General features: G+C 45.9%; 1 protein-coding gene across 4 annotated transcripts in view; it reads right to left on the bottom strand.

Moving 5' to 3' along the window:
- Spats2l (spermatogenesis associated serine rich 2 like) overlaps positions 1 to 25791 on the bottom strand; it is a 167121-nt gene that overhangs the window by 115711 nt on the left and 25619 nt on the right. For all 4 annotated transcript variants that reach the window (XM_038315408.1, XM_038315412.1, XM_038315409.1 and 1 more), the window contains exon 2: positions 25661 to 25710. In XM_038315408.1, the coding sequence (XP_038171336.1) occupies positions 25661 to 25710 (50 nt within the window). The remainder of the gene's footprint in view (positions 1 to 25660; positions 25711 to 25791) is intronic.

Genomic DNA, 25791 nt, shown 5'->3' with positions numbered 1-25791 from the left:
ACACGTTTTGAACTAGAATGCAGGACCCGAGTCAGTAACAGCTGAATTGGCAGGACTCACAGAGCTAGAAGGAATAGGAGGAGGTTGTCCTAGCTGACACCCTCTGGGTGTCACGTTGAGGCACCTTGTGCAAGAGAGGACTTATGACAGAAATGGGGTAGGGCTTGGTGTCCATCGCACTGCCTTGGGCACTAACATGCTGTAGCATACAGGAAACAAAGCCGGTGGCTGGAAGAGGGAGTGGAAGTCGGTTCCCACCCTGTACTATGAAACTGAAGCACAGAAATCGAGACGTGGTTTGCTACAGGACGGCAGAGGGTCACTGGACATTTAAAGTGAAAAGCAGAATCCTGTCGATATTGTCTAAAGATCAGACCGAAAGCAATGTGCGTTGTGGATGGAAAGGTTCGGTTTTGACTAGAATAGCTCAGAAGTCTACCAGAGAAAGCAGCGGTGAAGAGGAGGTGTGAAATGAGAACCCACCAGAAGGAGCAAAGGCCGTGGCCAACCAGCAAGATCTGAAGAGGCATTCTAAGATCCCAGAGGAACCTGCTGTTTGCGAAAATCACAATCACGAGTGGTTTCGGGAAGCTTCTAGCCTGGTTTTCTACGGTAAGTGATCCCAGGATGAGCTGCTGTTTCTCTGTTTTACTTCAAGCTTGGAGTTTGCCCTATTGTCCAAAGATCAAGCCTTTCACGTGGGAGATGAGATAAATCGTCAAGGTTTTCCGGAAGAAGCAACTTCAACACTGTTATGCCTTGGAAGGGGAGAGCGCTCCCCCTTTGAGTGTGTGTTGTGGACATGCGCTTAGCTTCTGAGTGTAAGCAGATATTCTAGTCAACCCCCAGACACAGACCAACAGTAAGCATGTGTACCTGTTCCCTCAGACCCGTCCTCTGTGACCTTGACTGGATTTTCACAAGATGAGGTTTATCTGTGACATGAGCTGCCTGGGTAAACGTGAGGTGGGACAGGAGGATTGTGTCTTTAACAGTGCTGGAGGAAAAGGAATTCCGGGTCTTTCCATCCAGAGACCCTGACTGCATGCACAGTCATACAATGGACCTTCCCTGAGCAGTTCAGTTTTGGAAAGCTGTGTGCTAGACTCTCCAATGACTTCTTCTGAAAATGGTCTCCGAAGATGGTAAGAGATGACCAAAAATGGCACAAAGCTTATTCCCAAATAGAGTTCTGCAGAAAATATAGCTGCCATCTGGTCTTCGGGCTATCTGCACGGCTTCAGTCGGAGGCACATATTAGTTAATTTGGACCACACCATCTATTCCTTCAGTTGGTTCAGGGGGCTTTCCGCTCATGGGGTGCTTGGTGACTAACGGCAAAACCTACTCCGACTGAGGGCAGGCTTGTTTTCGTCTCAGCGGTCAAGCAACCACGTGTTTGGGTGCTTTCGGCTCCTAAGCCAAGCTGATTAACCTTGTCATCTCTCGGGATGACATTGCCAGTACGCGAGGAGGTGTCCAGCCATGCTCTAAAATAATCAGAGACTCCAGAAGCCGGTGTCACACTTCATAGGGAGCTTTCTGATGGTCTGCTTGAACGCAAACGGAACTAAACCTAGTGGCTGTATCCAGTGGATTGCCAAAAGACAACAGCTTCTTGGTTCTCACTAGATAAACTGCAACTATGCGTTACCACCTAGCCAGGAAGAATTAAAGTATGGAAAAGGGAATCTGGTCTAGGCTGGTGACGGGGAAACTTTAGCCAATCACATTCCGTTTAGGGTGTGTCCCCCTGGGGCCACACACACACCACACACACACACACAAAACCCAAATAAAACAGCCAGGTGCACTCCCCTCTGCCCTTTTGTTCCCTGTGCTCCCGTACCGCTAAAACCCTGGTTTTGTAAGTTCCCTTTCTTCTGTTTATATATTAAGCTGATCTGGTTAATTCTAAATACCGATCGACCACGCCCCTTCAGGTTGGCTTTTGGAATCTTGTTTAGAGTAAGAAAACAGCATTTAACCTGAATAACAAAACAATCACTTGAGATGTACAATTGCTTTTTCTTCAGGTTTTTTTTTTTTTTTAATTTTTAAAGGCAGACGTCATTGGTTTTTATAACTCTTGCATGTCTCAGGCGGAGCTGAGAGCCTGGGCCTTGGGACTTCTGCCAATGTTAGGGTGGCAGGGCAGCTTTTAACGCCACTGGGTTTGGTTCCATTTCCCATTGGCTCTCTTAGCCAGGTATATGAAGGACTGCAGCAGAACCCGCAGCTTGATCCTACGGCTACCGCTCACGCCGTACCATTTGGACGGCAAAGGCCTCTCCAGATGGAGGAGGAAAAGCCCAACCCCAAATTAAGATGGAACTCATGAAATCAGGTATATGTGAAGTTGGACAATGGCGCAATAGTCTCCACCTCTTGTTAAATTCTCCTGTATCCTGAAGAATATTAATTTCACGGTTATTAAGGATTTGTCAATGCTTTATCAAGCAGATGTTTTTCCTGTTATGTCGGTTGATAACAAATCCACTGTTCATTTGTATAATTCCATTTCCCTCCCTGTGTATCATTTAGATCATGACATCACAGCATCAAGGAACGGAAACATTGTGATCACTTGGTTTTCTCCCCCACCTTCTAAGCTAAACACGTACAATTCCTAACACCTTTTTTTTCCTTCCCCACTTGAAACCATTTTTACTTCTGGCTTTATGCTGAATGTGAGGCTTTTCGGTCTCAGAAAATGGTACTCGTTCCTCTGTTATGATGTTCCCATTGTTGACCGTCATCGGGACAATCTATGCCGCGCCATTATGGCTCCTTAGACAGACCCAGGTAATGTGCTCTCTGTGATGCATTCATCACTTTCAGAACTATGCTAGCTAGACTTTCAGAAAGGTTACCACATGCAAACATTTAATGAGCTTTACTTTCTGGTACTGAATTCCAATAAAATATTACAGATAAAAAAAAAAAAAAACCCGCTCACTTACCAAGAAGAGTATGCTGGGTGAGTCATTTCAAACCATGACATAAATACAGTTAGCGTGGGTTCAGTCTATAAGTAGGAATATAAAATAGGAACATGTGTGTGTGTGTGTGTGTGTGTGTGTGTGTGTGTGTGTGTGTGTGCACACGCGTGCGTGCTTGCGTCCACATGTGTGGGTAGTATTCCCATTCATATACATGCGGAGGCCAGAAGGGACATTGGGTCCACTCCTCTGTCCCTTGCCACCTTATTCCCGAGAGGTGGGGTCTCTCTAAGCTGCAGCTCACTGGTTGGCTACACTTGCTGGCCAGGGAACTCCCACGATATCCCAGTCCCCATCTTTCCAGTCCACCTCCTATACTGGATTCACAGGCACACAGGGCTCGCATGGGCTTTTATGTGGGTGACAGGGATTCAAACTCAGCAAATCATGCCGAGCTGTCTCCCTAGCCCTAAGATGCCAATCTTAACACACAACGGTCAGTGTATTGCATAGGTAATTCTCAGTCTGGAAGAACTGGAAGAACTCTGCCTAAGACTCACTGAATTTTCAATCTTCCACAAACAGGGATCTTGTAAAATAGCCGAATATTAAAACTGGAGATGGCCTGAGAATCTCTGAGTTATGTTCTGCTTGCCAGTTGTCTGCACGTGTGTTTGCTTCCCCGTTTAAAAGGCTCAAGGGGCCGCACCATGCAGCATAGGATGGAAGCAGAACACAGTTCAGAACTTAAACCTGGAGCCTCCAGCTTTGCTTTCACAAATTCAAATATTTCAAGCTCTCCGAGTCCTGGCTCCATCCTTGGTAAAGTCACTACACAAAGACCAAATGCTTGTGTGGAAATCTTTCACAGACAATGCAACACAAACTGCCGAACATATGTACCCGTGTGTGAACACGCTTGCGTCTGTGTGTGTAGACACGGGCACTAGCATGACCCAGTTCATCAATGAACACATCAATGAAAAGGGGATGTTTTTTTCCTTTTTCTCTTTCATAAACACCTGATCTTTATTTTTAAAAAGTTATTTTTAAGTCCAAACGAATCAAAGAGAAGTATATTTAAAATAATTATAACATATTAGAAAAATAAATCCTGGCAGTCCGTACCTGGTCCTACCTAGAACCTAATTCTGGGGTCACCCCTAACTCTGCTACTTCCCTTAGCTGCTTCTTTACCTTAGAATCCACGCTTTTCTAAGAAGGGCCGACTTTCCCCACAAGAGTTTCCACAGCCGTGCCTAAGGGCCGGCCCTGAAGGTGCCACAGCGAGAGAGGAAAGGTAGAAAAGGAGATGAAAGACAGAGAGGGAGGAGGTAGGCAGCCTTTTCTTGCGTCTGCGGGAAACTTGTTTGTCGATTCTTGTAAGTCGGAGATTGTCTGAATAGCCAGCCAGACGTTACTACAGTGTTTTAAAAAGTCATTCCGAGTTGACATTTCTTAAATGTCATGTTTAGCTACGAAACACAAGCCCGGCAAGACGTCAAAGGTGTGCCTTTGTTGGTAGAAGCTGGCTTGGGCAGTTGCAGCTAAGTCGTAACACGCTGTGGTTGTTTCCTCTTGAATTTAAGTGTTTTCTTGCATATACCAAAAAGCACCTTAAAAATGCACTCAGAAGCAAAAGCTGTGTGTTTTCTACAAACGTCACCCAAAGGGAGGACGGCAAAGTAGCAAGAAGTCTTGGCAGGAATCAGGAATCAGTCTTTGCTCTGGTGAGGGCTTGTGAGGCACAAGAACGAAGTCTAAGTGAGCCGGACAGGGTATTTTCTAACTCTTTACCCGCGATAATGACATATATAAGGCCTACGCCTCACGCCAAGGAATGGAGGCAAAGGTCAAAGTCACACCACAGTACAAAAGCAGGAGACACCAAGACTTTCCCACCGAGAACATAGCTTGCATAGAAACTCTTGGTTTCCATCAGCTCCTCTATGGCAGGGACGACAGGGTCTGAGCTAACGAGTCACACTGTGGACATTCTGGGCACAGGCAAATAATCACACATGATTAGTTAAGCTTAGTCAGCTCCAAAAAGCCTTTGTGAAGCCATTGCTCTCAGAAGAAACTCCCTCGGCAGATATTTAATTTCACTGAAGCCTCTACTGACATCAAGAAAGCGTAGCACCCATAGAGAAGACCTGAGAACATGGACTGGGTATCTTTGCCGTAGGCCTTGGGCAATGTGCTGTCTGCAGAAGCAGGTTGCCCTCAACAGCGGTGACTATTTCTATTTTAGAACTATTACTCCGGACTTACAAAATCCACTCTTCAGCACAGTTAATTGTGTATTTCGTTCCCAGGGACAGTGGGGACGGGTCTGAACGGCAAACACCTCCAGTGCCCTCCGCACTTTTTTTTTTTTAACTTCAAGGAATAAGCTCAACCAAGACAGAATTCTTTCTTTAAGAGCTGATATGACAAGATAAATATGACTATATTTAAAGTCTGAAAAATAGGGGGGCACCACATCTACTGTGGGTGGAAGACAGAAAAGGGTTTATAGGGGGTGAACCTATTAGTGATTCACATTCATTTGTCCTGCTTTCTGCAATAGGGATAGTAACTTCATTTAAAAAGCTGAGGGCTTTTTCCTTCCTTCCTTCCTTCCTTCCTTCCTTCCTTCCTTCCTTCCTTCCTTCCTCCCTCTCTTCCTTCCTTCCTTCCTTCCTTTTCTCCCTTTCTCCCGCCCCCTCCCTCCCCCTCCTTCCCCCTCCCTTTCTCCCTCCCTCTCTTCCTTCCTTCCTTCCTTCCTCCCTCTCTCCCCCTCCCTCCCCCCTCCCTTCCTCCCTCCCTTTCTTTCTTCCTTGCTTCCATCCTTCCTTCCTTCTTCCATCTCTCCCCCTCCCTCCCTCCCTCCTTCCCTCCCTCTCTCCCTCCCTCCCTCCCTCCCTCCCTCCCTTCCTTTCATAACAAGCAACAGGAGAGAGAGGCAGATGTGTGTGGGATGGTTCTGGCCCTTGATTAGCAGCAAAGTTACCGCCTCTAAGATTCACCAAATCCATCCGTTGGAGCACAGACAAGGGAGCTCCTCTTGATCCGTGCAATAAAGACCCCACATTTCAACGGAGCGATTGTGCTGTGTTAGCAAGGTCTCAGTGGGGCCAAGTTTCCTCTTTCCACAACCCTTCTCAGATGTGGTTTCCAGACCAGAATTTTCCAGCCCCATCCCTCAGCTCCCCTAGGTTGAAAAGTCTGAAATTAAGATATTTGGAAAAACCTTCTGCACTTTGATCAGGGAAGGAGCTGACAGGGGCCAGCTGCAATTGCATAGCAGTGTTGCAGGGCACTGGGAAGGACATCCTTGGCACAAGAATGCTCCCAGCTCTGGAGAGTGATGCACAGAACTTAGATTCTCCTGCAAATGTGGCTTTGAGAACACCTGGGAAAGCTCCCTATGTGGTGGCGATGCTTGTGTATCTTTGTGTTCACCCCACCCCACCCCACCTTCTTCTCATTTTTTTTCCCTCAAACACGCAGGGTTTTGTGCTGTGAAGCCACTTGGAAGGTAGCAGAACTCATTACCCGTTTAACCTCCTTTGTTGTCCTGGCCGACCAGGCTGCCGACCAGGAGAGGGAATGGCTGGGCAGAGGAGCCCTGAATTCAAGTGTGCCAGCACCAGGGTACCCTGCAGCTGACTGTTCCCATAATCAACAGTGAAGGGGCGAACTGACAATGCATTCCTCACCCAGGGAGTAGTGGGAACCCAGGGAGTAGTGGGAACAGGCCTTGTGGAACAGAAACTGCAGGTCCCTGTCATTAAGTCCAGCTATTTAAAGCCAACGGCTCTTTAAGAAGCAGGAGATTCCCAAGAACAACCTGAAATGCTTGTGTACAAGGCCAGGATCAACACAGTGTGTGTGGTGGGGGTCGGGGGTTCGGGGGATGACTGGTTAGGCCAACTGTCTTGGATAATGATTAGAACAGGGCGAAAGATCTTGTTTAGGTCTCTCCTTTATCTCTTAACATTTGCTGGGTATACAGTGGCTTCAAAACCAAAATGTGGGGTTTTTTTTTTGTTTGTTTGCTTGCTTTGTTTCTTTGAGACAGGATTTCTCTGTGTAATAGCTCTGGCTATCCCAAAACTCACTCCGTAGACGACGCTGGCCTCAACTCAGAGATCTGCCTCCCTCTGTCTCCCAAGTGCTGGGCTTAAGGACGTGAGCCACCACTGCCTGACGACTCTTGTACAGGCCTCTCTACAGCCCTTAGATTGTCAGTCCGCTCACACAAGAGAACAAACTCAGATCACAAATGAAGCAAGTGCCCCTTTCAGTTCTATGCCAGGAGACATTGCCCCCGAGTGGAACACATACCAGAGGTGGGACCCAAGAGCCCATTAGTCTCAAGAACCCATTAGTCTCTAGTTCTTTCTTAAAGGACATACATACAAAATTGAGCTATATACGGACACAGGGAAGTGTTTAAGGCAGAAAGGTGATCGAACAGACTGTAGAGCGGCCTGGAGAGAGGACTTACTGGCTAATTGGCAGGTTTAGCCCCCAGCCCTCACACTGCCAATTCTCAACTGTCTGTAACTCCAGATCCTGGGGATCTGATACCCTCTTCTGGCCTCTATGGGCACCAGGTATACACATGGTGCATAGATATACATACAAGCAAAGCATGTATATACATAAAGTAAAAATAAAAAAACCAGACTGCAGAGGATACATAACATAACCAGGATTCATGAAAAGGCAAGTGGTCATCAGTTGAACACAGAACTAGGTCGAAAGGATCAAACAGAAATGGCAAAGGGCTTTTCGAGACTCTTAAAAACTATGCCAAGAGGCAGAGCTTTTATAACCAGACCCCTAGGCTAGCCGGACTCTATCTAATGCTAGCCAGACTACCCAAGGCTAGCCAGACTCCATCTAAGGCTAGCCAGACTGCCTAAGGCTAGCCAGACTCTATCTAAGGCTAGCCAGACTCCATCTAAGGCTAGCCAGACTACCTAAGGCTACCCAGACTCTATCTAAGGCTAGCCAGACTACCCAAGGCTAGCCAGACTACCTAAGGCTAGCCAGACTCTATCTAAGGCTAGCCAGACTCCATCTAAGGCTAGCCAGACTACCTTAGACTAGCCAGACACAAGAACACCTGTCTATACAGACAAGAAGTCTGTATTAATGCTGTACTCGTCGTTGTTAGCTATGTCAGTTCAAGGTGGAATTGACGTTGCATCAAAACAAAGACTCAATCAATAACCCCTCACTATGGGGGGGTGGAGAAGCGAATATAAAAATTTTACTGCCCATCCTTCATAGCCTTAGCTATATAAATCAGCCATCCGTTCCGAATACAACATTAGGCGAATCCCTTCGGTGACAATCACACGCGTCGGAATGCCAGGAGTCATGCCGTAGGAACAAAAACTATATCAGGTGTTGGGGAAAAGTTACTGACAAGTTAGTGTATTTGTATTTTTCGTGGAAAAAAAAATCCAGTTCTTGGCAAAATGAAACGTGTGCGAATTCCTTCAATTTTAATTCTCAGGATTTTGAGGGGTTATTTGGCTTTGGATGCTTCCTACGGCAAACCTGTGGCGGCGGCCGTGGCATCTCCCGTACGTTGTCACTTAGCAAACATTTGTCCCCAGTGTGAACACACTCGGAGGACAGTTTTCTGTGGCTGGTGCCTCTGAAAACACAGACGCTGACGGCTGAGGGCTGACGGGGATGCTTGCTGCTCCCACCTGCCAAGTGCTAGGCTCCAAACAAACAAACAAACAAACAAAAACAAACAATACCGATTTCCACCCTTGCATAGTGGCGCGCTTCATTGTCAAAACTCTTCCATAAATGCGATCATGAACCATGCTGTGAGGTTAATTCCTGGTGGTAACGCACAGCCTGAGAGGATTCAATTTCTTCTTCCCGCTCAAAGGCTCCTGGCAGTGCCTGAGCATACGGGGCGAGCTTCATGGCTGCTAACTCCTCGCGCGTGAGAGCTGAGATTTCTTTTACCCTTCCCCTGTGTGGCTGAAGGCCAAGATTCTTGACATTTCATAAACAAACAAGAAGATAGATGAATACAATATAACACCATAGCCCAGGCCGTGACTGTAATATGCAGATGGTGTATGGGTCTCCGTTTGCTTCCAGAGCCCAAGCCCCAAATAGCTGAGACCTGACCCAACATGCTTGGGAACACAGACAGAGACACAAGGATTTGTAGACAAGGATACAAAGAGGATAGCCTGTGCTCTCCCTGCCCCAAACCCTAGGAAAACTAGGAAAGCAGAAGCTCTGCCTTACTTGGGGCAGCTAGCCAACCACACGTTTACATCCCTGTGGGACATGAATGATTTATTTTCTGGAAAAACTGAATCCACCAGGCTTGAAGCTCAGCCATGTGGAGGCTCTGTGGAGGGAGGGAGGGAGGGAGGGAGGGAGGGAGGGAGGGAGGGAGTGGGGAAGGGAGGGGAGAAAGGGAGGGAGGGAGGAAGGGAGGGAGGGAGGGAGGGAGGGAGGGAGGGAAGGGGGGAGGGAGGGGGGGAAAGGGAGGGATGGAGGAAGGGAGGGAGGGAGGGAGGGGGGAAGGGAGGGAGGGGGAAGGGGGGGGGGGAGGGAGGGGGGAAGGGAGGGAGGGGGGAGGGGGGGGGGGGAAGGGAGGGAGGGAAGGAGGGACGGAGGGCTTTAAATAAAGGGCTGAGAAGGAAGCCTGGGCATTTTCAGGACTAATGCTACCCCGAACTTAACTTCTTCACGCTTACTGTTTTTAACTTTTCCCCAAAATGAAACAAGGGGAAAAAGTGAAAGAGTCAACATCCTTCTTCTTTCCAGGATTAGCTCTGATGCAATACTGACGGACACGTATCAAAACTTGGGGCAGATTAAAGCACTCAGCTCAGTTCTCTGCATAAATATCTTTTCCCATGAGAGGCTCGCATGTGCCCATTTCCAAGAGCCGCGGTGATCTGGCCACACGTGAAGCCGCAGCGTCCAGCCTTGGCCGCACACACAGTAGACTCACGCCCTGCCTTCCTCCTTCACTGACTCGCTCCAGCCCTTCTCCGTTGTCCTCAGCTCAGTTAGATGAGCCCTGGCCACTGAAGAAATTCCTTCCCCGGTTCTCTCTCTGAGGACTCTCCCCATGGTTTCAAAGGATCAGCACGACGGGACTCAGGGCTGAAAGGCTAGCGGGGAGCATCCTGAAAATTCAATCATCTGCATGACGCTGCCTTGTCCAAAGCTAACCGAGGGCCTTCTGAACATGGATCACTATGTCCCGGCATGCCTCTGCAGTCAATCATGTCAAAATCACGTTTGCATATTCCTCCATACCCCACAGAAGACACCATTTGTGCCATCCCCCGCAGCTCATCCATCTATGCTCAACACTACTATTATGGTTACGTAATAGGCAGCCTGCTGACATTCCTATTTTGAAGCATTACTTTTTCGGGGTTTATCACACGTCGTTTTAAATTTCATTTAGCTCTAACACATTATACAGCTTTATGTTCGGAAGCGATGTTCTCTGCTACATCAGCAAGCTATCTTGGAAAATACAGTGGCTGGGAGTTGGAAAGAGTTTGTTTGCTAACTTTTGATTTGATCCTTTTGGAGAGGCATGCATAGAGCAGTAATGAGAAAGGAAATTTTTGCCGCGTGTTCTTAAGACATGACTTTGGAAAACCAGAAGAGAGAGCTTTTGATATCTAGTCTGAATTAATGGTATAGCTTTCAGCTTTCCGCTTAATTTACTGCAAATGAATCGGACGTCCAGATCCTTGTTTGTGAAGCTTTGCAAACCAAGTGATCAGTTTACTAGATTTCCAGCGGCTGCAATAATCGAAGAAACTGGCAAGCTTGGTGAGAGGGTATTTGTGGCTTGGTAAAAGTATCCATCCATATAACTTCCACTAGCCAAAGAAGTACCACGCCGTTTTGGGAGATCCGGTGAAGTTACCGGCAATCAGGGCCCTCATAACCCAACCTAGGGGAGGTCACCACTCCATGTGTTTTGGTTATGGGTGAATGCAGCCCCAATGGGTAATCAAGCAACAAGAAAATAGAAAACTGCTTAAATTGTGAGGACAATGAGCTTTCTCTTTCTTGCCTGTTTCTCTTGGATGATGGGATTTAAACTGGCTCAGTCACCTCATAACAATGCAGGGCTCGGAAAGGAAGAAGGAAGTCGAGTCAGGAACGATACAGCCCCGCCAACTTTCACTGAAGATGTTTCCTGTAAAATGTCACTTGATGGTTTCTGTACTGACCACTGCTGACCACCAGGGAGGGGCAAGCAAGCAGGCCTTCCACTGGATACTTTTACTCCACAGACTAAGGTTTTTTTACACCAGGAAAGGAGAAAGAACAGGCTGCTGTTAGTGGCTTCCTCTGTGCCTGTATGGGTTAGATTTTTCTATGCTTATTGCAGAGAACAGGCCGGTATTTCACATATAGATAGAAAGAGTAACATAGTCACAGGTCTATAAATTAGACTAATTAAACACACAAGTATTTGATTTGTAAAACCTTTCACGAGACAACAACCTGGTTTATTTCACAGTAGCTCCAACTGAAATTATTATTCAATTAAAAAATATCCTATCTACAATTAAAAAATGCAAGATCTACGAGCACAATTTAGACACTGAATGAATAGTTCCAAAAGTGTTTAAAAAATCCTGATATCTTCTTAAATTATAGGAATAAATCAAGCCATCTATTTATGAGCCCACTGTCTCCAGGCAGGAACCACTCTGTTTCAAATTATGGCTTAGATTTCTACTGGTTAGGTTAGAAATGAAAACAAATGTGGAGTTCTCTGGATTGACATTTAGCGCCCAGGGGAGAGCTTTTAAAATTGGAGACTAATGGAAGCCTCTGCCTTTAAGATTTTTTCCCCCCGCAGGAGTCTCAAAGATACATCATACATCGGAGGATACGGAGATTGTCAAAATGAGATTTGCCCTGAAATTACATAGTGTAACACAAGAAAAGGGAAAATATACAAGAAAACAGTGGCTTACTGGGACAGCAGTAAGAGGTGGGAGATGGGATCTGATGGTCTTTCTTCCACCCTAACAATGGAGGCAACGACAAAGAACCTCTGACTACCGCCGCCGTTCAGTTCCAGAACTGGGAGAGAGCCTGAAAGTGGCCAAAATCAATCCTTGAATTTACCAGGCTGCAGGCCCTGAACCTAAAATGGCAGGGCCCTCTTTCTTACATGGCCCACTGGCCAGGGTATCAGAGTGACATAGTTTTCTCAGAGACAAACAAAATTTACCAACCATCTCAGCTCAAAATCATCCTATAATCTTTCTCAGATATTTTGGAGTTGGTCCCTTTCACAAAGTTTGGCTAATTTATTTTTCATTTCAGTCAATAACCTTTTACTTATTAAGAAAACAATACCAAATTAAAAAGTTATCAAGACACAGATAAAAGAACATTTTAAATTCTGATAATCCTACCACCCAGTGAATCACTTACAAAGCTCTCAGTGTTCCTTTCCTACAAGTACATTCGTGTATGAAAATGTGTTTACACTGTACGTCTTTGGTTTTTAACATTTTATTTCAACAAGAAGTTAAAAACATTTCATTGCTGCTATTTACCTGCTATATATCTATGGTGCCCAAACAGCATTTCTACAAATGACAGTAACATGAGATATGTATGCATACGACGTACACTATTGCTGTGGAGAGACACTGTGACCATGGCAACCCTATAAGTGAAAACATTTTACTGGGGCTGGCTTGATTACAGTTCAGAGGTTCAGTCCATTGTCATCATGGTGGGACAAGGCTGCGTGCAGGCAGACATGGTGCTGGAGATATAGCTGAGAGTCCTACATTTTGCAGTCAACAGGAAGTCAACTGAGACACGGGGTGGTATCTGAGCATAGGAAACCTCAAAGCCCACCCCCACAGTGACACACTTCCTCTAACAAGGCCACACCCACTCCAACAAATCCACACCTCCTAATAGTGCCACTCCCTATGAGATTATGGGGACCAATTACATTCAAACTACCATATATACTACATGTTTTACACTATTGTATATATATATATATATATATATCATTTGTATAGTATATACAATAGTATAACATATATAGTATATGTACTATATAAATAGCACACATATATAAATATGACTATTTAACTAATCTATTATCTTGTTTAAACAGTTTGCTAGTTACCATTTTGTAAACAGTGTTCTAGTCAATCTTTGAGGCCAACACCTTTGCATAATCCTCAACTCTTTCATTAACTTGAATGCCTGGAAATAAAATGCTTGTGACTATAAACCTAATTTAAGGGAATAAGGGAAAAGAACATACTATCGAACTGCCTTTTAGAAAGCGAGTCGTACACCTTAACTTACATGAGGTGTGTGGGAGGTGTGTGTGAGGCAGGCTGGGGTTGGCTGAAATTCATAGAGGTGTCCAGCTCTACGATGGAATGGGACGCTAACTGCAGTGGAACGGGTAGCAGGATATCATTCTACTCTCTCTCTATCCACAACTCACGGATGACATCATCTTCTTTGGCCCTAGTTCCGGTCACTCATGGTCAGCCACGTTCCAGAAATTTTAAAACAGAACTTCCAGCAGCAGGACAATCTATAACAGTTTGACCATCACGCCGCCCTGAGTGTGGCGACCGTATCTTGCAACACCCTGCTCCGGTGGCTGAGGATGCCAGCCGTTCCTTTGTCCTAGGCATTCCTTCGTGCTGCAAATGCCACCCTACCGTCAATCTCTTGCTAGCTGTGGATCTCGTTTATTAGATTAACCAGGTGATACTGCGGTGCCAGTGTCCCCGTCACCCTCGCGCAGGACCCTAACGCTAGGTCACAGCGTCTCTTCTCCTCCCCTCATCAAAGAAACAACGCCACTTCACATCCTAAGAACGACGCACACGGAACAATAAGATATTCTGGGAGGGAGAACTACCTATTGCTGTGTGTCATGAGGACTGCTCTTTTGGAGGCGGGGCTGGACGGATGGCTCAGAGGTTAAGAGCACTGATTGCTCTTCCAGAGGACCCGGGCCTGACCCCATGACAGCCCATAACCATTTATAACTCCAGTCCCAGGGGATCTGATGCCCTATGCTGGCATCTGGGAGCACTGTGTGCATGTGGTGTACAGACATACAAGCAGATAAAACACCCATACACACAAAATAGTAAAACAAAATTACTTAAAAGTATTGTTTTTGCTATTAGCTGTTGTTAATAATCTCTCATAATGCCTAATTTATAAACTGAATTTTATTAAAGAGAAGAATCAATGTCCATAGGGATTGGCATTATCCATGGTTTGGAGCATCTATTAAAGTATATTTTTCATAGATAAAGGGAAATTAACAGTGCATTGTATTGAGCTCTTTCTTTGGGATTTGATGCTTTCTTCCACCCCCTTGACTGAGTGCTTTCCTTGTACACTAACCAGTACATATTCTCATTCATTCATGTTCTCTGTGTGTGTATGCATGCACGCATTTGTGTGTGCATGTGTGCTCACATACATGTGTGTGCACACAGAGGCCAGATTTACTTCAACCACTTCTCTACCTTATTTTCTGAGCTAAAACATCTCCCTGAACATGGTACTGACTCATCTGGCCTGGTAGCTAGCAAGCCCGAGGGATTCCTCTTTCTGCCTCCCCAGAGCTGGAGCCAGGGGCATGTGCCTCCATGCCCAGCTCCTGCATGGGTGTTGGGGATTGACCTCAGATCATCAGACTTGTGGGATAACCCCTTTTCCGAGTGAAACATCTCCCCTGGCCCATTTTAAATGACATTTTAAGCAGAAAGTCCCTTAGCTCTGTTACTGATGGACTCGGATTACACACATCAGCTCCAAAATTTTCATCCAAGTTTGCACTCCTAACTAGGGGCCAGAACTTGTTTTCAGCCTGGCATTCTAACGCAGTGATAGAAACGACGTCTGAAATTGAAGCAAAAATCAGCAAATACTCGTAGAACTAGAGAGAGTAGAATGTCTGATCAGACCACACGTTCCCTTCCAATTTCGTGTTTATTCGTTTGATTCTACCTGGTTCCAAAGATGACTTGCAGCAGCTTTCCCTTCTAAGCGTGTTTTCTAAAGTGGACATTTCACATCACCGAAGATGCCAACTCTTTTCCTAGCGTAAGGACATTCTTCTGTCATAACTGCTTGCTGTATTTGGAGACTGAATGGCAAGGATATTGTTCTTAACCAGAGAAGAAAAAGAGGGGGTGGGGGATAACTCATTATGATCGCAGACCCTGCTTGGAAAACCTGCCAAACAGGCAGCAATTTTAGGTACCAGTTCTATTGAAAAATAAATAAATAGAAATAAATGAATAAATAAAAGAAAGAAAACAGATCCTCAGGTGCATGAAAGCACTAAAAAAAAATCACACAAAGTTGGGCCTCTGGGCTATTCACTTCCCCAAAGGCACCTCAAAAGCTCAGACGCCCCACAGTCTGCAAGTGAAGAAGATGCAGGGAGGAGGCCCCCGCTCCAGGGAAGGCAGATCCCCTTGGCTCTCTGGGAAGTCAGGGGCAAGGAAGCAGCCAGTCTCCTGTGGTTCTGCTTCCTTGGTTCACTCTTTCTCCTCCCAGGCTACCTGGCTCTTCCAAAGCCAACCAGACCTTTCTTCGGTGCTGGCTCTGGTTTCTTGCTCCACATTTTGGATGATGGTGATGATGATGATGATGGTGATGGTGGTGATGGTGATGATGGTGGTGGTGGTGATGGTGGTGATGGTGATGGTGATGATGGTGGTGGTGGTGATGGTGATGGTGATGGTGATGGTGATGATGATGATGGTGACGGCTGGTTGGTAGCCTTTGCAGATGCCCATCTATGAATTTCTTACCCGGCTCTCTTCCGCTGCCCCAACCCTGTCCAGTATCTCTGCTCACTGAGTGCTTCATGCCTGCAGTCAGGGACATGGTCCCAAACCCTGTACGACACCCTGAAGGGCAGCTAAGTCCATGGTGTACGGCAAATAGATACTCAGAAGAAAACTTACTCTGCACGATTTAAGAACAAGAATAAAGGTTTACTGCTCCACTAATGGGGACGGGATTAACGAGCAGCCACGGCATTGAACTTGTTGGGCAGGGCACATATGTTACAGTTAGTTTTGCTGTCTGAACGCTTCCAAACGCCACTGTTTTGGGAAAAAGGATCATTCTCACGATGAAATCACATGTCTTTTGCAATTTAAAGCCAATCCTAGGGTAAATAGGTCTTTGTTTTTCTTTTATCTGCTTTAGCAGAATGTTCAAATAGCAAGGGTCAAACACAACAGAACTTCTCCAATACAAAATAACATGTTGATAGTCAGACCAAACATAAACTGTGCATCTTAACCCTTCATGGCTCACGGAACTATTTTCAACTGTTTTTCTGGTTCTTACAGTTTAGCGGGTATTCTTGTCTTCTCTCTTCGGAGAATCATTTAGAAAGTTCAGTGCATCGGTTAAGAATGTGGGTACGTACTCAACACCTCAGCGCATAGAAGGCAGCACAGGTTGGAAGACTAGGAGTTCAAGGCTATCCTCAGCCAGTTAGAGGTCAACATGGCCCTAGAACTCTTTTTTTTTTCCACACAGGAACATCGACAACAGAAGAAGACACTGAAGTTGGTTTGCCTGGGTGTAACTTCAGCCTCTGCTCACAGAAAGACCCTATAGAAGTCACAGAAACCCACTATGCCTCTGCTCATCCCTACCACGCATCCTCTCCACCCACAGGGCTGCTGCCATGGTACAGAATCAAACCAGTCAGCGATACAAGAGTCTGCACGTAAACACCTAAGAAGTATCAGCGAGGCTCCTCCCCGGAGCTGAATATTTCACAACCATAGGAGGAATCCTTATCTTTAATAATGATGCTGCTCCTGTGATTCATAACTTTATCAGGGCACAGATTATCTACTTTCACAAAAGCAAAATACGTGCTAACAGGGAGCCGCTGGTCGGACATAGTGACCCAAAAAAGGAAGAGCAAGGGCGAAGGGTTCAAGTGTCGCTTCCCGCCAGAACCCGATTTAGTTTCTGTTTCCACAAAAATACCTGGGCGCCATTTAAGTGCTTGGAGTCATTTCCAGGCACAATAAAAGGCCACGCTAAATGGAAGTAATACTGGTGACTGTCACCGTGTGTTTCCCACGGCTGTTTCCTCATTGGCACAATGTGGTGTTTCTGGGGGTTTACAGAGCAGTGAGCGGCTCTCCCTGTGGGAAAGAGCGCCTCCACCAGGGAACGAGTGGGGCTGGGAGGACAGCAGCAGCCCCTTAGGGAGCATGCTTTCTTGTTTCTGGTTTCTCAGAGCAATGGGGGTAACCACAGGTGGCGTGAGAAGGGTGTGATTTTGGGGGACAGGGAGAAACAGAGACCCACTGAGACACAGGTGGGTAGGAAAAGATGCGGGAATCTGAAGTAATTGCAAAACCAGGACCAACCTGAAGATAATACCAAACCAAGAAGGCCACAGGGGAGAACAAAGCCAGCCACAGATGAGAGAGAGAGAGCTACACTAGAGAGAGTGAGCCACAGTAGAGACTGAGATACAGAGAGAGAGAGAGAGAGAGAGAGAGAGAGAGAGAGAGAGAGAGAGAGAGAGAGAGAGAGAGAGAGAGAGAAAGAGAGAGCACAACAGGAGAGAACCCATGTGATATTTTCATCACAGTGTGTGACGGGTCAGCTTGCCATAGCAGGGCTCATAGAAGCCATCAACAAATTGCTGACATACCCTCAAGGTTCTTTCCTAGAAACGATACTTCCTCCTAAAGAACAAGTGTGGCCTGGAAGATTCAAAAGGGAAGTGCAATACGAAAGTCCCCAATTGGAGCATCCAGGCCACCTCTCCACAGGGTTCTATGCTAAAAAGGAAACCTCGCTCTATGCAGGGGCACAGTAACACGCTACAGACCGTCACTGGTCGATACGTCCTACGAGCCACAAATAAAAAAGAACAATAACGCGATTGTTTCCCGTTGATACAGGAGAGTTCCCATCTCCTGTTCCTCGTGGCTATTTCACACGGAGCATCTGGACAGGACAACACTCTTCCTGTGATTTATCTCTTCTTTCCTTCTGGCTTGTGCGCAGGGGGCGCTGGGGACAGAGCTGGGGCCTTACTCATGCCAGGCAAACTCTGTGCTGCAGAATCACACCCACAGCCTATGACTTAAGTCCCCAAGAATGGTCTTTGTCAGTATAAGCAAGCTTTTGTGTATGCGGATGGGGGGAATATCTGAGGGGGTGGAGGAGACGTGTGCGCGTGTGCCTGTGTGTGTGCACACAAGAGGCCGACCTTGGGTGTCATTACTTGAGCCCCAGCCATCTTGTTTTCCAAAGGCAGAGTCTCTAATTAGACCGGAGCTCACCAAATAGGCTAGGCCTGCTGACCAGTCAGCCCCAGTGTTTCCCTGTCTCTGCCAGGATAACAAGTATATAGCACACATCTGGTCGCTTCTATTTGGGTTTGGGGGATTCAATTTAAGTCTTCATGTTTACAAGGCAAGTACTACCTCACTACCTATCTCTCCAGCTCCCAGACAAGGTTTTAAAGTCTACAGATACAACTCGGAAACTTACTTGCAGGGCTGGAGCTATGGCTTAGTGGTCAAGGGTTCTGGCCACCAACTGTCATCCCAGTCCCGGGGGGTCCGACACACTGCAGGGCACACCGCACCTATACGGTGCACAGACACAAGCAGGCAAAATGCCCACATGCATAAAGATAAACAAAATTCTCAAAGACTCTTATTTATGACTACTTTACATAAAAGGCAAACTGTGTTTTAGGTACTAAATCTATTCTCAAATATCTACTTCTGTGAGGTGACTAATTAAATATAATTTATGCCAGCTAAGCCAGGTGTAAACACTGTGGCATCCTGTACAGACCATTAACCATATCTCATTAGGAAGTTTCTGAATCTCCAAACCTGCAAACATTCTAAGGGGTATGATATAGATGAATGATTATGCTACCAAGGGAAGTACTAAAGAAGGTCCCTTAAGGGTCTTTAAAAAACAGCCCTTAAAAGCCGGAACAGGAAGCAGGCTACAAGGTTATGAGGAACGGCAAAATAAAAATATGACGGTGGCCTATTTCCATAGCGAAGCACCGGGAGAAAAAAAATGACTTCCATTAAGTGAAAATGAACTGTTATTTCATTAAGCTACTGTCTTATTTACTCTTTGCTCTCTATACGATAATAACGCGCCTTGTGGAGAGTCAACCGTTCACAACAGCACTTTTTAATTTAGGAAAAGGAGGAAATTGTAAGCCATACAGGACAGTTCCCTGGTTGACACGGTTCAGCATGCTGAGGGGGTGAAGTGTATCACAGACTCGAATCTTTATTAAACCTTCTGTCCTTGAGATACAAAAATAACCCTCTTACCCACAGTCAGCAGGGCACGCCCTTGAGGGTCTTCAGGCTTTTAGGATAAATGCGTGCTGATCTACCCCCATTTGGCCACTGGTTTTCTGCATGGCTAGTGGTGCACATTTGGAAGACGCCTGTCTCTGGAAGGGAAGGGAAGCAGATAGGTACCCCTTGAGCTTTCTAATCAGCCCAAACCCCCTGTGGGTCTTCCACAGCCCCTCTAGCTATGACTACCGTGTTACTCCCTCGGCTGCCTGTTTCTTTATCATCTGGCCCCATGTGTTGGATGATCTCAATCCACTCGGGTTAATAGAAACCGATCTCCAACACACAGAATGCCACGGGTGAACCTGAATACCTTCATTTGTACCGATGAACATATCAATGGAGTATTCTTGTGGACCAGTCTGTGGGCACGAGAGCACTGGGAAAACAGCATAAAATGAAAGCAATGTCACTCGCTGGTCTGTCTCGGGGACAGCTGAATATGTCATGGGCTACCATAGAGCTTTATCTTTGAAGAGACCACAGAGAAGGAGGCAGACCACCCATTGGTCGGCAGAGCAAGCTGTGAGATCACAGAGAAGGAGGGAGACCAGCCATTAGTCGTCAGAGCAAGCTGTGAGACCACAGAGAAGGAGGCATGCCATCCACTGGTCGGCAGAGCAAGCTGTTACAGGGCAGAGCTATGCATCTCCTCCTCCTGTGATTGTCCTGGGTAAGCCACAAATGCCCAGAGCTTTTTTCGAGCTTTCATTTTTCAGAAAAATTTGCAAGCCTCGTAAACTATTTTGTTATGGCCCCAAACGTTCATTTGGAGGTACTTCTTTGAAAGAAAAGAGGCATTACTTTGAGGTTTTTATTTATTTATTTATTTATTTGCTCTTAGCAACAAGGAATGCAGTTAGGTCTTTACTTGGCACTCTGTCTGCTCACAGATTTCCTCTGCCATGAAAGCTTAGTGGTAGAAGAAAAGCCCCCAAGATGCCTTCAGTACTGACCACAGCTGACCTAGAGCTCGGGGGTCAGCCTCCGAGAACGCTTTGTTTCCCTCGGAAGTAACCTCCAAATGCCAGGGATTACAGGACCCAGGGTGCAGGACCCTCTCATCACAGACCTGAAAAATTACAATCTGTTTGCCAACACCGGTCTCTCAGTCGGAACACCTGCAAGCCTCTGGCGGACTGCTGCCGATAAGACGTTCTGCCCTTCAAGGCTCAGGGCTTAAAACCGCCAAGCAAACCGTTCTTGGAACCAGTGTGAGGCTCTGGGTTGATCATGTATTGAGAGAGCTGGTTACCAAGTACGGACTACGGATGAGGTCAGAGCTCCCCAACACTTTGGAAAGTGGAAAGTGACTAAAATGATTTGTTTCCTAGAAGAGACATTTTCTGTTTATACAAGAACAATACAAAATTCGACGATTTCAAATGTACACAAACTTGACAATGATTTTTGTGCTCTTTAATGCTTATAATGAATCCCAACCCCTCCCAACCCCCCCCCCCCCGAAGGTTGGTTTAAGACACTGTTAAGGAAAATATTTGAAAACAACATTTGACTTGTTTGGGAAAACTTACTGATTACTGATTTTCCAGACTGCACAGGTTCAGCACTTCCGTTCTTGCTATGGTTAGCACAAGGAAACGCTTGAGTCCTGGTACAGCAGGTGCTATGTCCTGGAATGGCTATTAGCTACAGACCTCTGTTGAGGAGGGTCGAGTTACTAAAATATACTTTAGCAGTCCACCAGAGAAAGCAGTTCAAGGCCATGGTGTGCTGACTCACCTGTCATAAGAAGACTCTGTGACCTATTTTATCTTCTTTGCCTTTGGCAGAAGTTTTAGGGTAAATCAGGCTATTGGTGAAGGAAATGCCACCACTAGGAATGTTGAATTTGGGTCAATGCCTCCTTTTTCATAAGAGGTCAATGAAAAGTTTGATGTGGAAGTAAAAACAAACTTTACAAACACATTCTGAGCTCAGGAAGCTCCATGACACATCCAAAGGCCCCTCTGGAAACTTGTGTGAGCGACATTAAGCCCAGTGCTCACTTAGAAAGGAAAATGAGACGCCCAGACTCAGTTACGTGACACATTGACGTATCGTCATCGTATCTGTGCTTATTTCTTTACTATTTACTAAATTTCTCTAAAGAAAGTTGAGTCATTAGGAACCGTTGAAACGCCAGTAGCATCAGTACCGGCTGTAGGACGCAGGACTAAGATCACAGGCATCCTGGATTTTTCTAAGATGGTCAAGATGTGCCAGGAGAGAACTCCAAACAAATCTCACATTCACACTGTGGGATGATGTCCCACAGCGGAGGCTGGCAGGTTAAATGGGAGCCAATCAACCTGAGCTGAATCAATTAAATTCCCTTTTGAGAGGCTTCAAGCTAGGGAACCTTGCACCCCAGGGCCCAAAAGTCATGGTGCTTAATTACAATAACAGTGACGCCTTAGAGAACACACATGCCATCATTTTTGTAAAGATGGTCTCTCATTGACCTGGAGCTCCCCAGATAGACTTGCTAAACAGCCAGCTCCAGGGTGTGCCAGTCTCTGCTAGATTAACAAGCATGTACCACACGTCTGGTGGTTTTGATTTGGGTTTCTCCTCAGAGTTTTTGCACTGACGCATGCATACTTGGGTAACAGTTTGGCCTTATCTGTCTTCATATTTCACATAAACGTAGTAATGTTCTACGCAGCAACACGCTTTAGTATCTTCTTTCGACATCATGTCTGTAGGTAGCTCATTTTATAGCTATTGTTGGTTCTTCCATTGCAACCCAGTATTTCAACACAGGATCACACTGTTAACACATGTCTCTGGATGCACTTGAACATACACTTCTCCAGAACACACACGTGAGGGCGGGTCGTTTAAAAGATCTTAAGTGGAATTGAAAGGAAATTAATTCCAATGTGTCTCTTGCCAATCAATGTTGGTGTTAACTAGTTCTTATATGGCTTTGAAGAAAGGTCATTGAATTTCTAGATTTATCTTTCTGCAGACTTTAATTCCTGCACATTCACCAAATATAAGCTATGGCATTCGATACATCTTAACTTGTTCTCTCAATCTGTGATTTTTCCAGCAGATTTATTGAAGCTGCTTCCCCCTAAATCAATCTCTCGCCCCTCCCTATTTTTTTTTACCTGAGTATTTTTCTTTTTGATGGAGCCAATGTTGCATATACCGAGAGAAGAAAATGTTTCCTCAAAGTTTAAAGCAATTCTGCATCCAAAGTGTTCCATGTTAGCACTGAACATGGCTGTACAGTAAGAGGTTTTGATTCCGTAGGCGAATTAAAGAACGCAAGTACAAATAATAAAGACTAATTTTAAAAGGATTAAATACAGCTTCCAAGCCTTCGATGTTTTCATTACTGTGGAGGATATTCTGTAATTCGAGTATAGGAACGGGACCCAATCGACAATAGTGTGGCACCAACATGTGTCTGCCAGTTGTGACTGGCTCCTTGGTAACAAACATAGCAGCCCACGTCCCTTCCTGTACCGGGGACTTCCCACATACTGTTCACATATGTTTCCTTTGATACATTAGTATGACACTGGGATTTGCTGAAGTCGATATTGTCATTGCCTCCCATCTTATAAGAAATGAGAAAGTAACTTAAGTTCCCACATCTGTGACTCAAAAGCCATGCCTCAGGCTGGGTGCTATCTCAGATTCAGTCCCCAGCACCCACCCACATGGCGGCTCAGAACGGTCTATAACTCTGAGGGAACCAACACCTCCTTCTGCCCTCCCCGGGAAATGCACACATGGTACACATACATGCATGCAGGTAAAGCGCTCCTATACATATAAATAAATAAATATTTTTAAAAGCCATACTGCTTTGAACCTTAGACAGTACTGCTATGCATGACTACCTTACAAAAATGTTAGTGTCATTGTTGATGGCATTGCTATTGTTGTTTTGATGACAACAGGTTTTCAAGGTCCGGGAATGGTATGGGAACCACGGGAGGGAAGCCTGCAGACATTTGTTCTGGTTTATGAGAAAGCTGTGACAATGACTGTAACTAGGCAACCCTCTGATTCTGGGAGAACTAATTAAGAAATGAATTAAGGGATCCAACGGGTACCCAAATTAGTCATTAGGACCCAAAGATCTGGAGCATGGGTCTAAATCCAGCGTTGGTGTTTGTTTCCAAAATAAACGTGGTCAGATAAGTACCACGGCTCACAATTAAAATGGATTTAGATGGCTTATGTGTCCACATGGGAAAGACCTCTTCCTAATTGAATTCGGACATCTCTTCAGTTAATATGCATCTCATTTACTACTGTCCCAGTCATTTTGTAACTGCTGGCAATAGGATTATGCTAAGGGAGAAATCATTTCAATCAGCGACGTCTGCAGTGCAAGCATAAAAAGATAAAAGCAGAGCGTTCGAGCTGTAATTAGAAAATTCCTTAAGTGTGTTCATGTGCCATATGTTTTAGACAGCCACCAACTGGCAAGACTGGTTCCAGAAGGGACGTCTCATGGTACCGTTCTGGGGCAAACTGTCAGGAGAAACAGTGCTCCAACACGAGATGGGAGCCATCTCTTCAGGCTGAAGCACTTTCCCGAACCACCTCTAATGTGATTAGTGGCAGACAGCTGGAGGCGTCCCAGCCTCCTGACGGAAATATGATCAGAATTGTTTTCATCTGGTACGTCTTTCCACGAGGCCGCTGCCTTCCGGCGGGATAATCAGCGCTTCTGACTATTGGGTGCACGTTCCAAGGAAACAGGAATTGACTGTGTCCTTGCTTGTCTGATGGGGAGGAGGCTGACAGAATTCACGTTATAGCTCTTTGGTTGCCTAAGCGAAAGGTAACTAAACAGAAAGCGGGGAGAAGGGGAGGGAAGGAGGGAGAAGGGGAGGGAAGGAGGGAGAAGGGGAGGGAAGGAGGTCCCATGCTCACACACAACGTGCACACGTATGGATACCACGTTCACACACAATGTGCACACGTATGGACGCTGAGATAGTTCATCCTGGTTGTACTATAAGAATTCTTTTTCAGTAAATATAAAAGACTTCTAAGGGGACTCAAGCATAAGGAAGTCAAAAATCCCATCCCTGCAAGCATTAGGACTGACTCCTACCTGCATCAACGGCCCTTTTCAGAGTTAAGAGTCTTCTTACTGAAGTTTCGTGTTTATGGAAAAAGAATCAAGTTTAAGCATTAATGGGAAACCCAAGCGGCACCACGGCTTGGTTCATCGGGACTGTGTCAGTTTGGAATTGGTGGGTTTTATTTTGAATTTCAAGACCAGAAAACTTTTCACATAGAAATCAGACTGTTGGGGAATTTCGGACAACATAAGATGAGCCCGAAACAACACGCTTTCTGTCCACAAGGGCTTCTAACCTAACCGTTCACACACGGCGGATAACGACAGAAACAGTTATGTTTTTCTTGTGTTTGTTTGTTTGTTTGTTTGTTTGAGGCAGGGTCTCACACCTTAGCCCTAGCTGGCCTTGAACTCAAAAGAGATCCATCCCCCTGCCTCTGAGGCACAGAAATTATGGGCATGTCCCACCACACCTGGCAACAATACACATTTTCTTGGAGGTCAGTTTCCTTTACAAAAACGAACTTGAGTGAGCCAAGGCTTCGGAAGCTGACCAGGATGATCTTAGCTCAGATGAGATCAGGCATGTTCAGGGTGGCGTGAATGTAGGCTCTCCATTTATTAGAGGAGGCTCAGAAAGGTAGGTAAATGAGAATTAAGACCATGATTAGGCAGCAGAAACTGGTGGCAACGCCAGGCTGTTTTGACTTGGAGGCCCGGGTCTTTTGTGAGGTCTCAGTCCATGCTGACTAAGGACAACCAAGAGTCCAGTTTCCAGACTCATTGGGGACAGTCTTCCAAAGCAGTGACAAGGGCTGTCACAGCAAGGGTGGAACAGCCAGGCAGTCTGGAGTCCAGCACTCTTAACTCCCTTCTAAATCACAGGGACGTCTATAAATGACCTTGTTTTCGTTTTTCTTTTTGCGGTACTCCTAAGTATTTTACATGATGCTATTCTAACAATAACCATGGAAACCATGTAGCTTGGAGGGGGATGTGGGTGGGAAGGTTGACATAGATGGGAACGGAAATGTGGGCGGAACAGAAGTGGCTCAGATCGCTCGGCCACACGGCCCCCACTGGACTGCCTCGGTCCTTGTACTTCAATGGCAACTCTGGTCTGAAACCTTAAGAGGCAGCTAAGACTCCCACAGCTGTGACTGGTCTCCGGGATTTAGCGGCGAGTGAAGGATGCCATGGAGAAAGAAGGGACCATCTCTTCTTACCTGGGAATCCACAGAGATGATCCGGAAAGCAGCTTAGGATTTGGAGTATTCTAGAAAGAAAATGAATTTGGAGGGTCAGACTGGCTGGTCTCCCACTAGCAACGCCACCACCCCTTAGGAACATCACCACC

The sequence above is a fragment of the Arvicola amphibius genome, chromosome 18, assembly GCF_903992535.2.
Source record: "Arvicola amphibius chromosome 18, mArvAmp1.2, whole genome shotgun sequence".
Classification (NCBI taxonomy): Eukaryota; Metazoa; Chordata; class Mammalia; order Rodentia; family Cricetidae; genus Arvicola; species Arvicola amphibius.
Note: the sequence above shows the minus strand (reverse complement) of the source record. Positions and strands in the feature narration are given on the sequence as shown.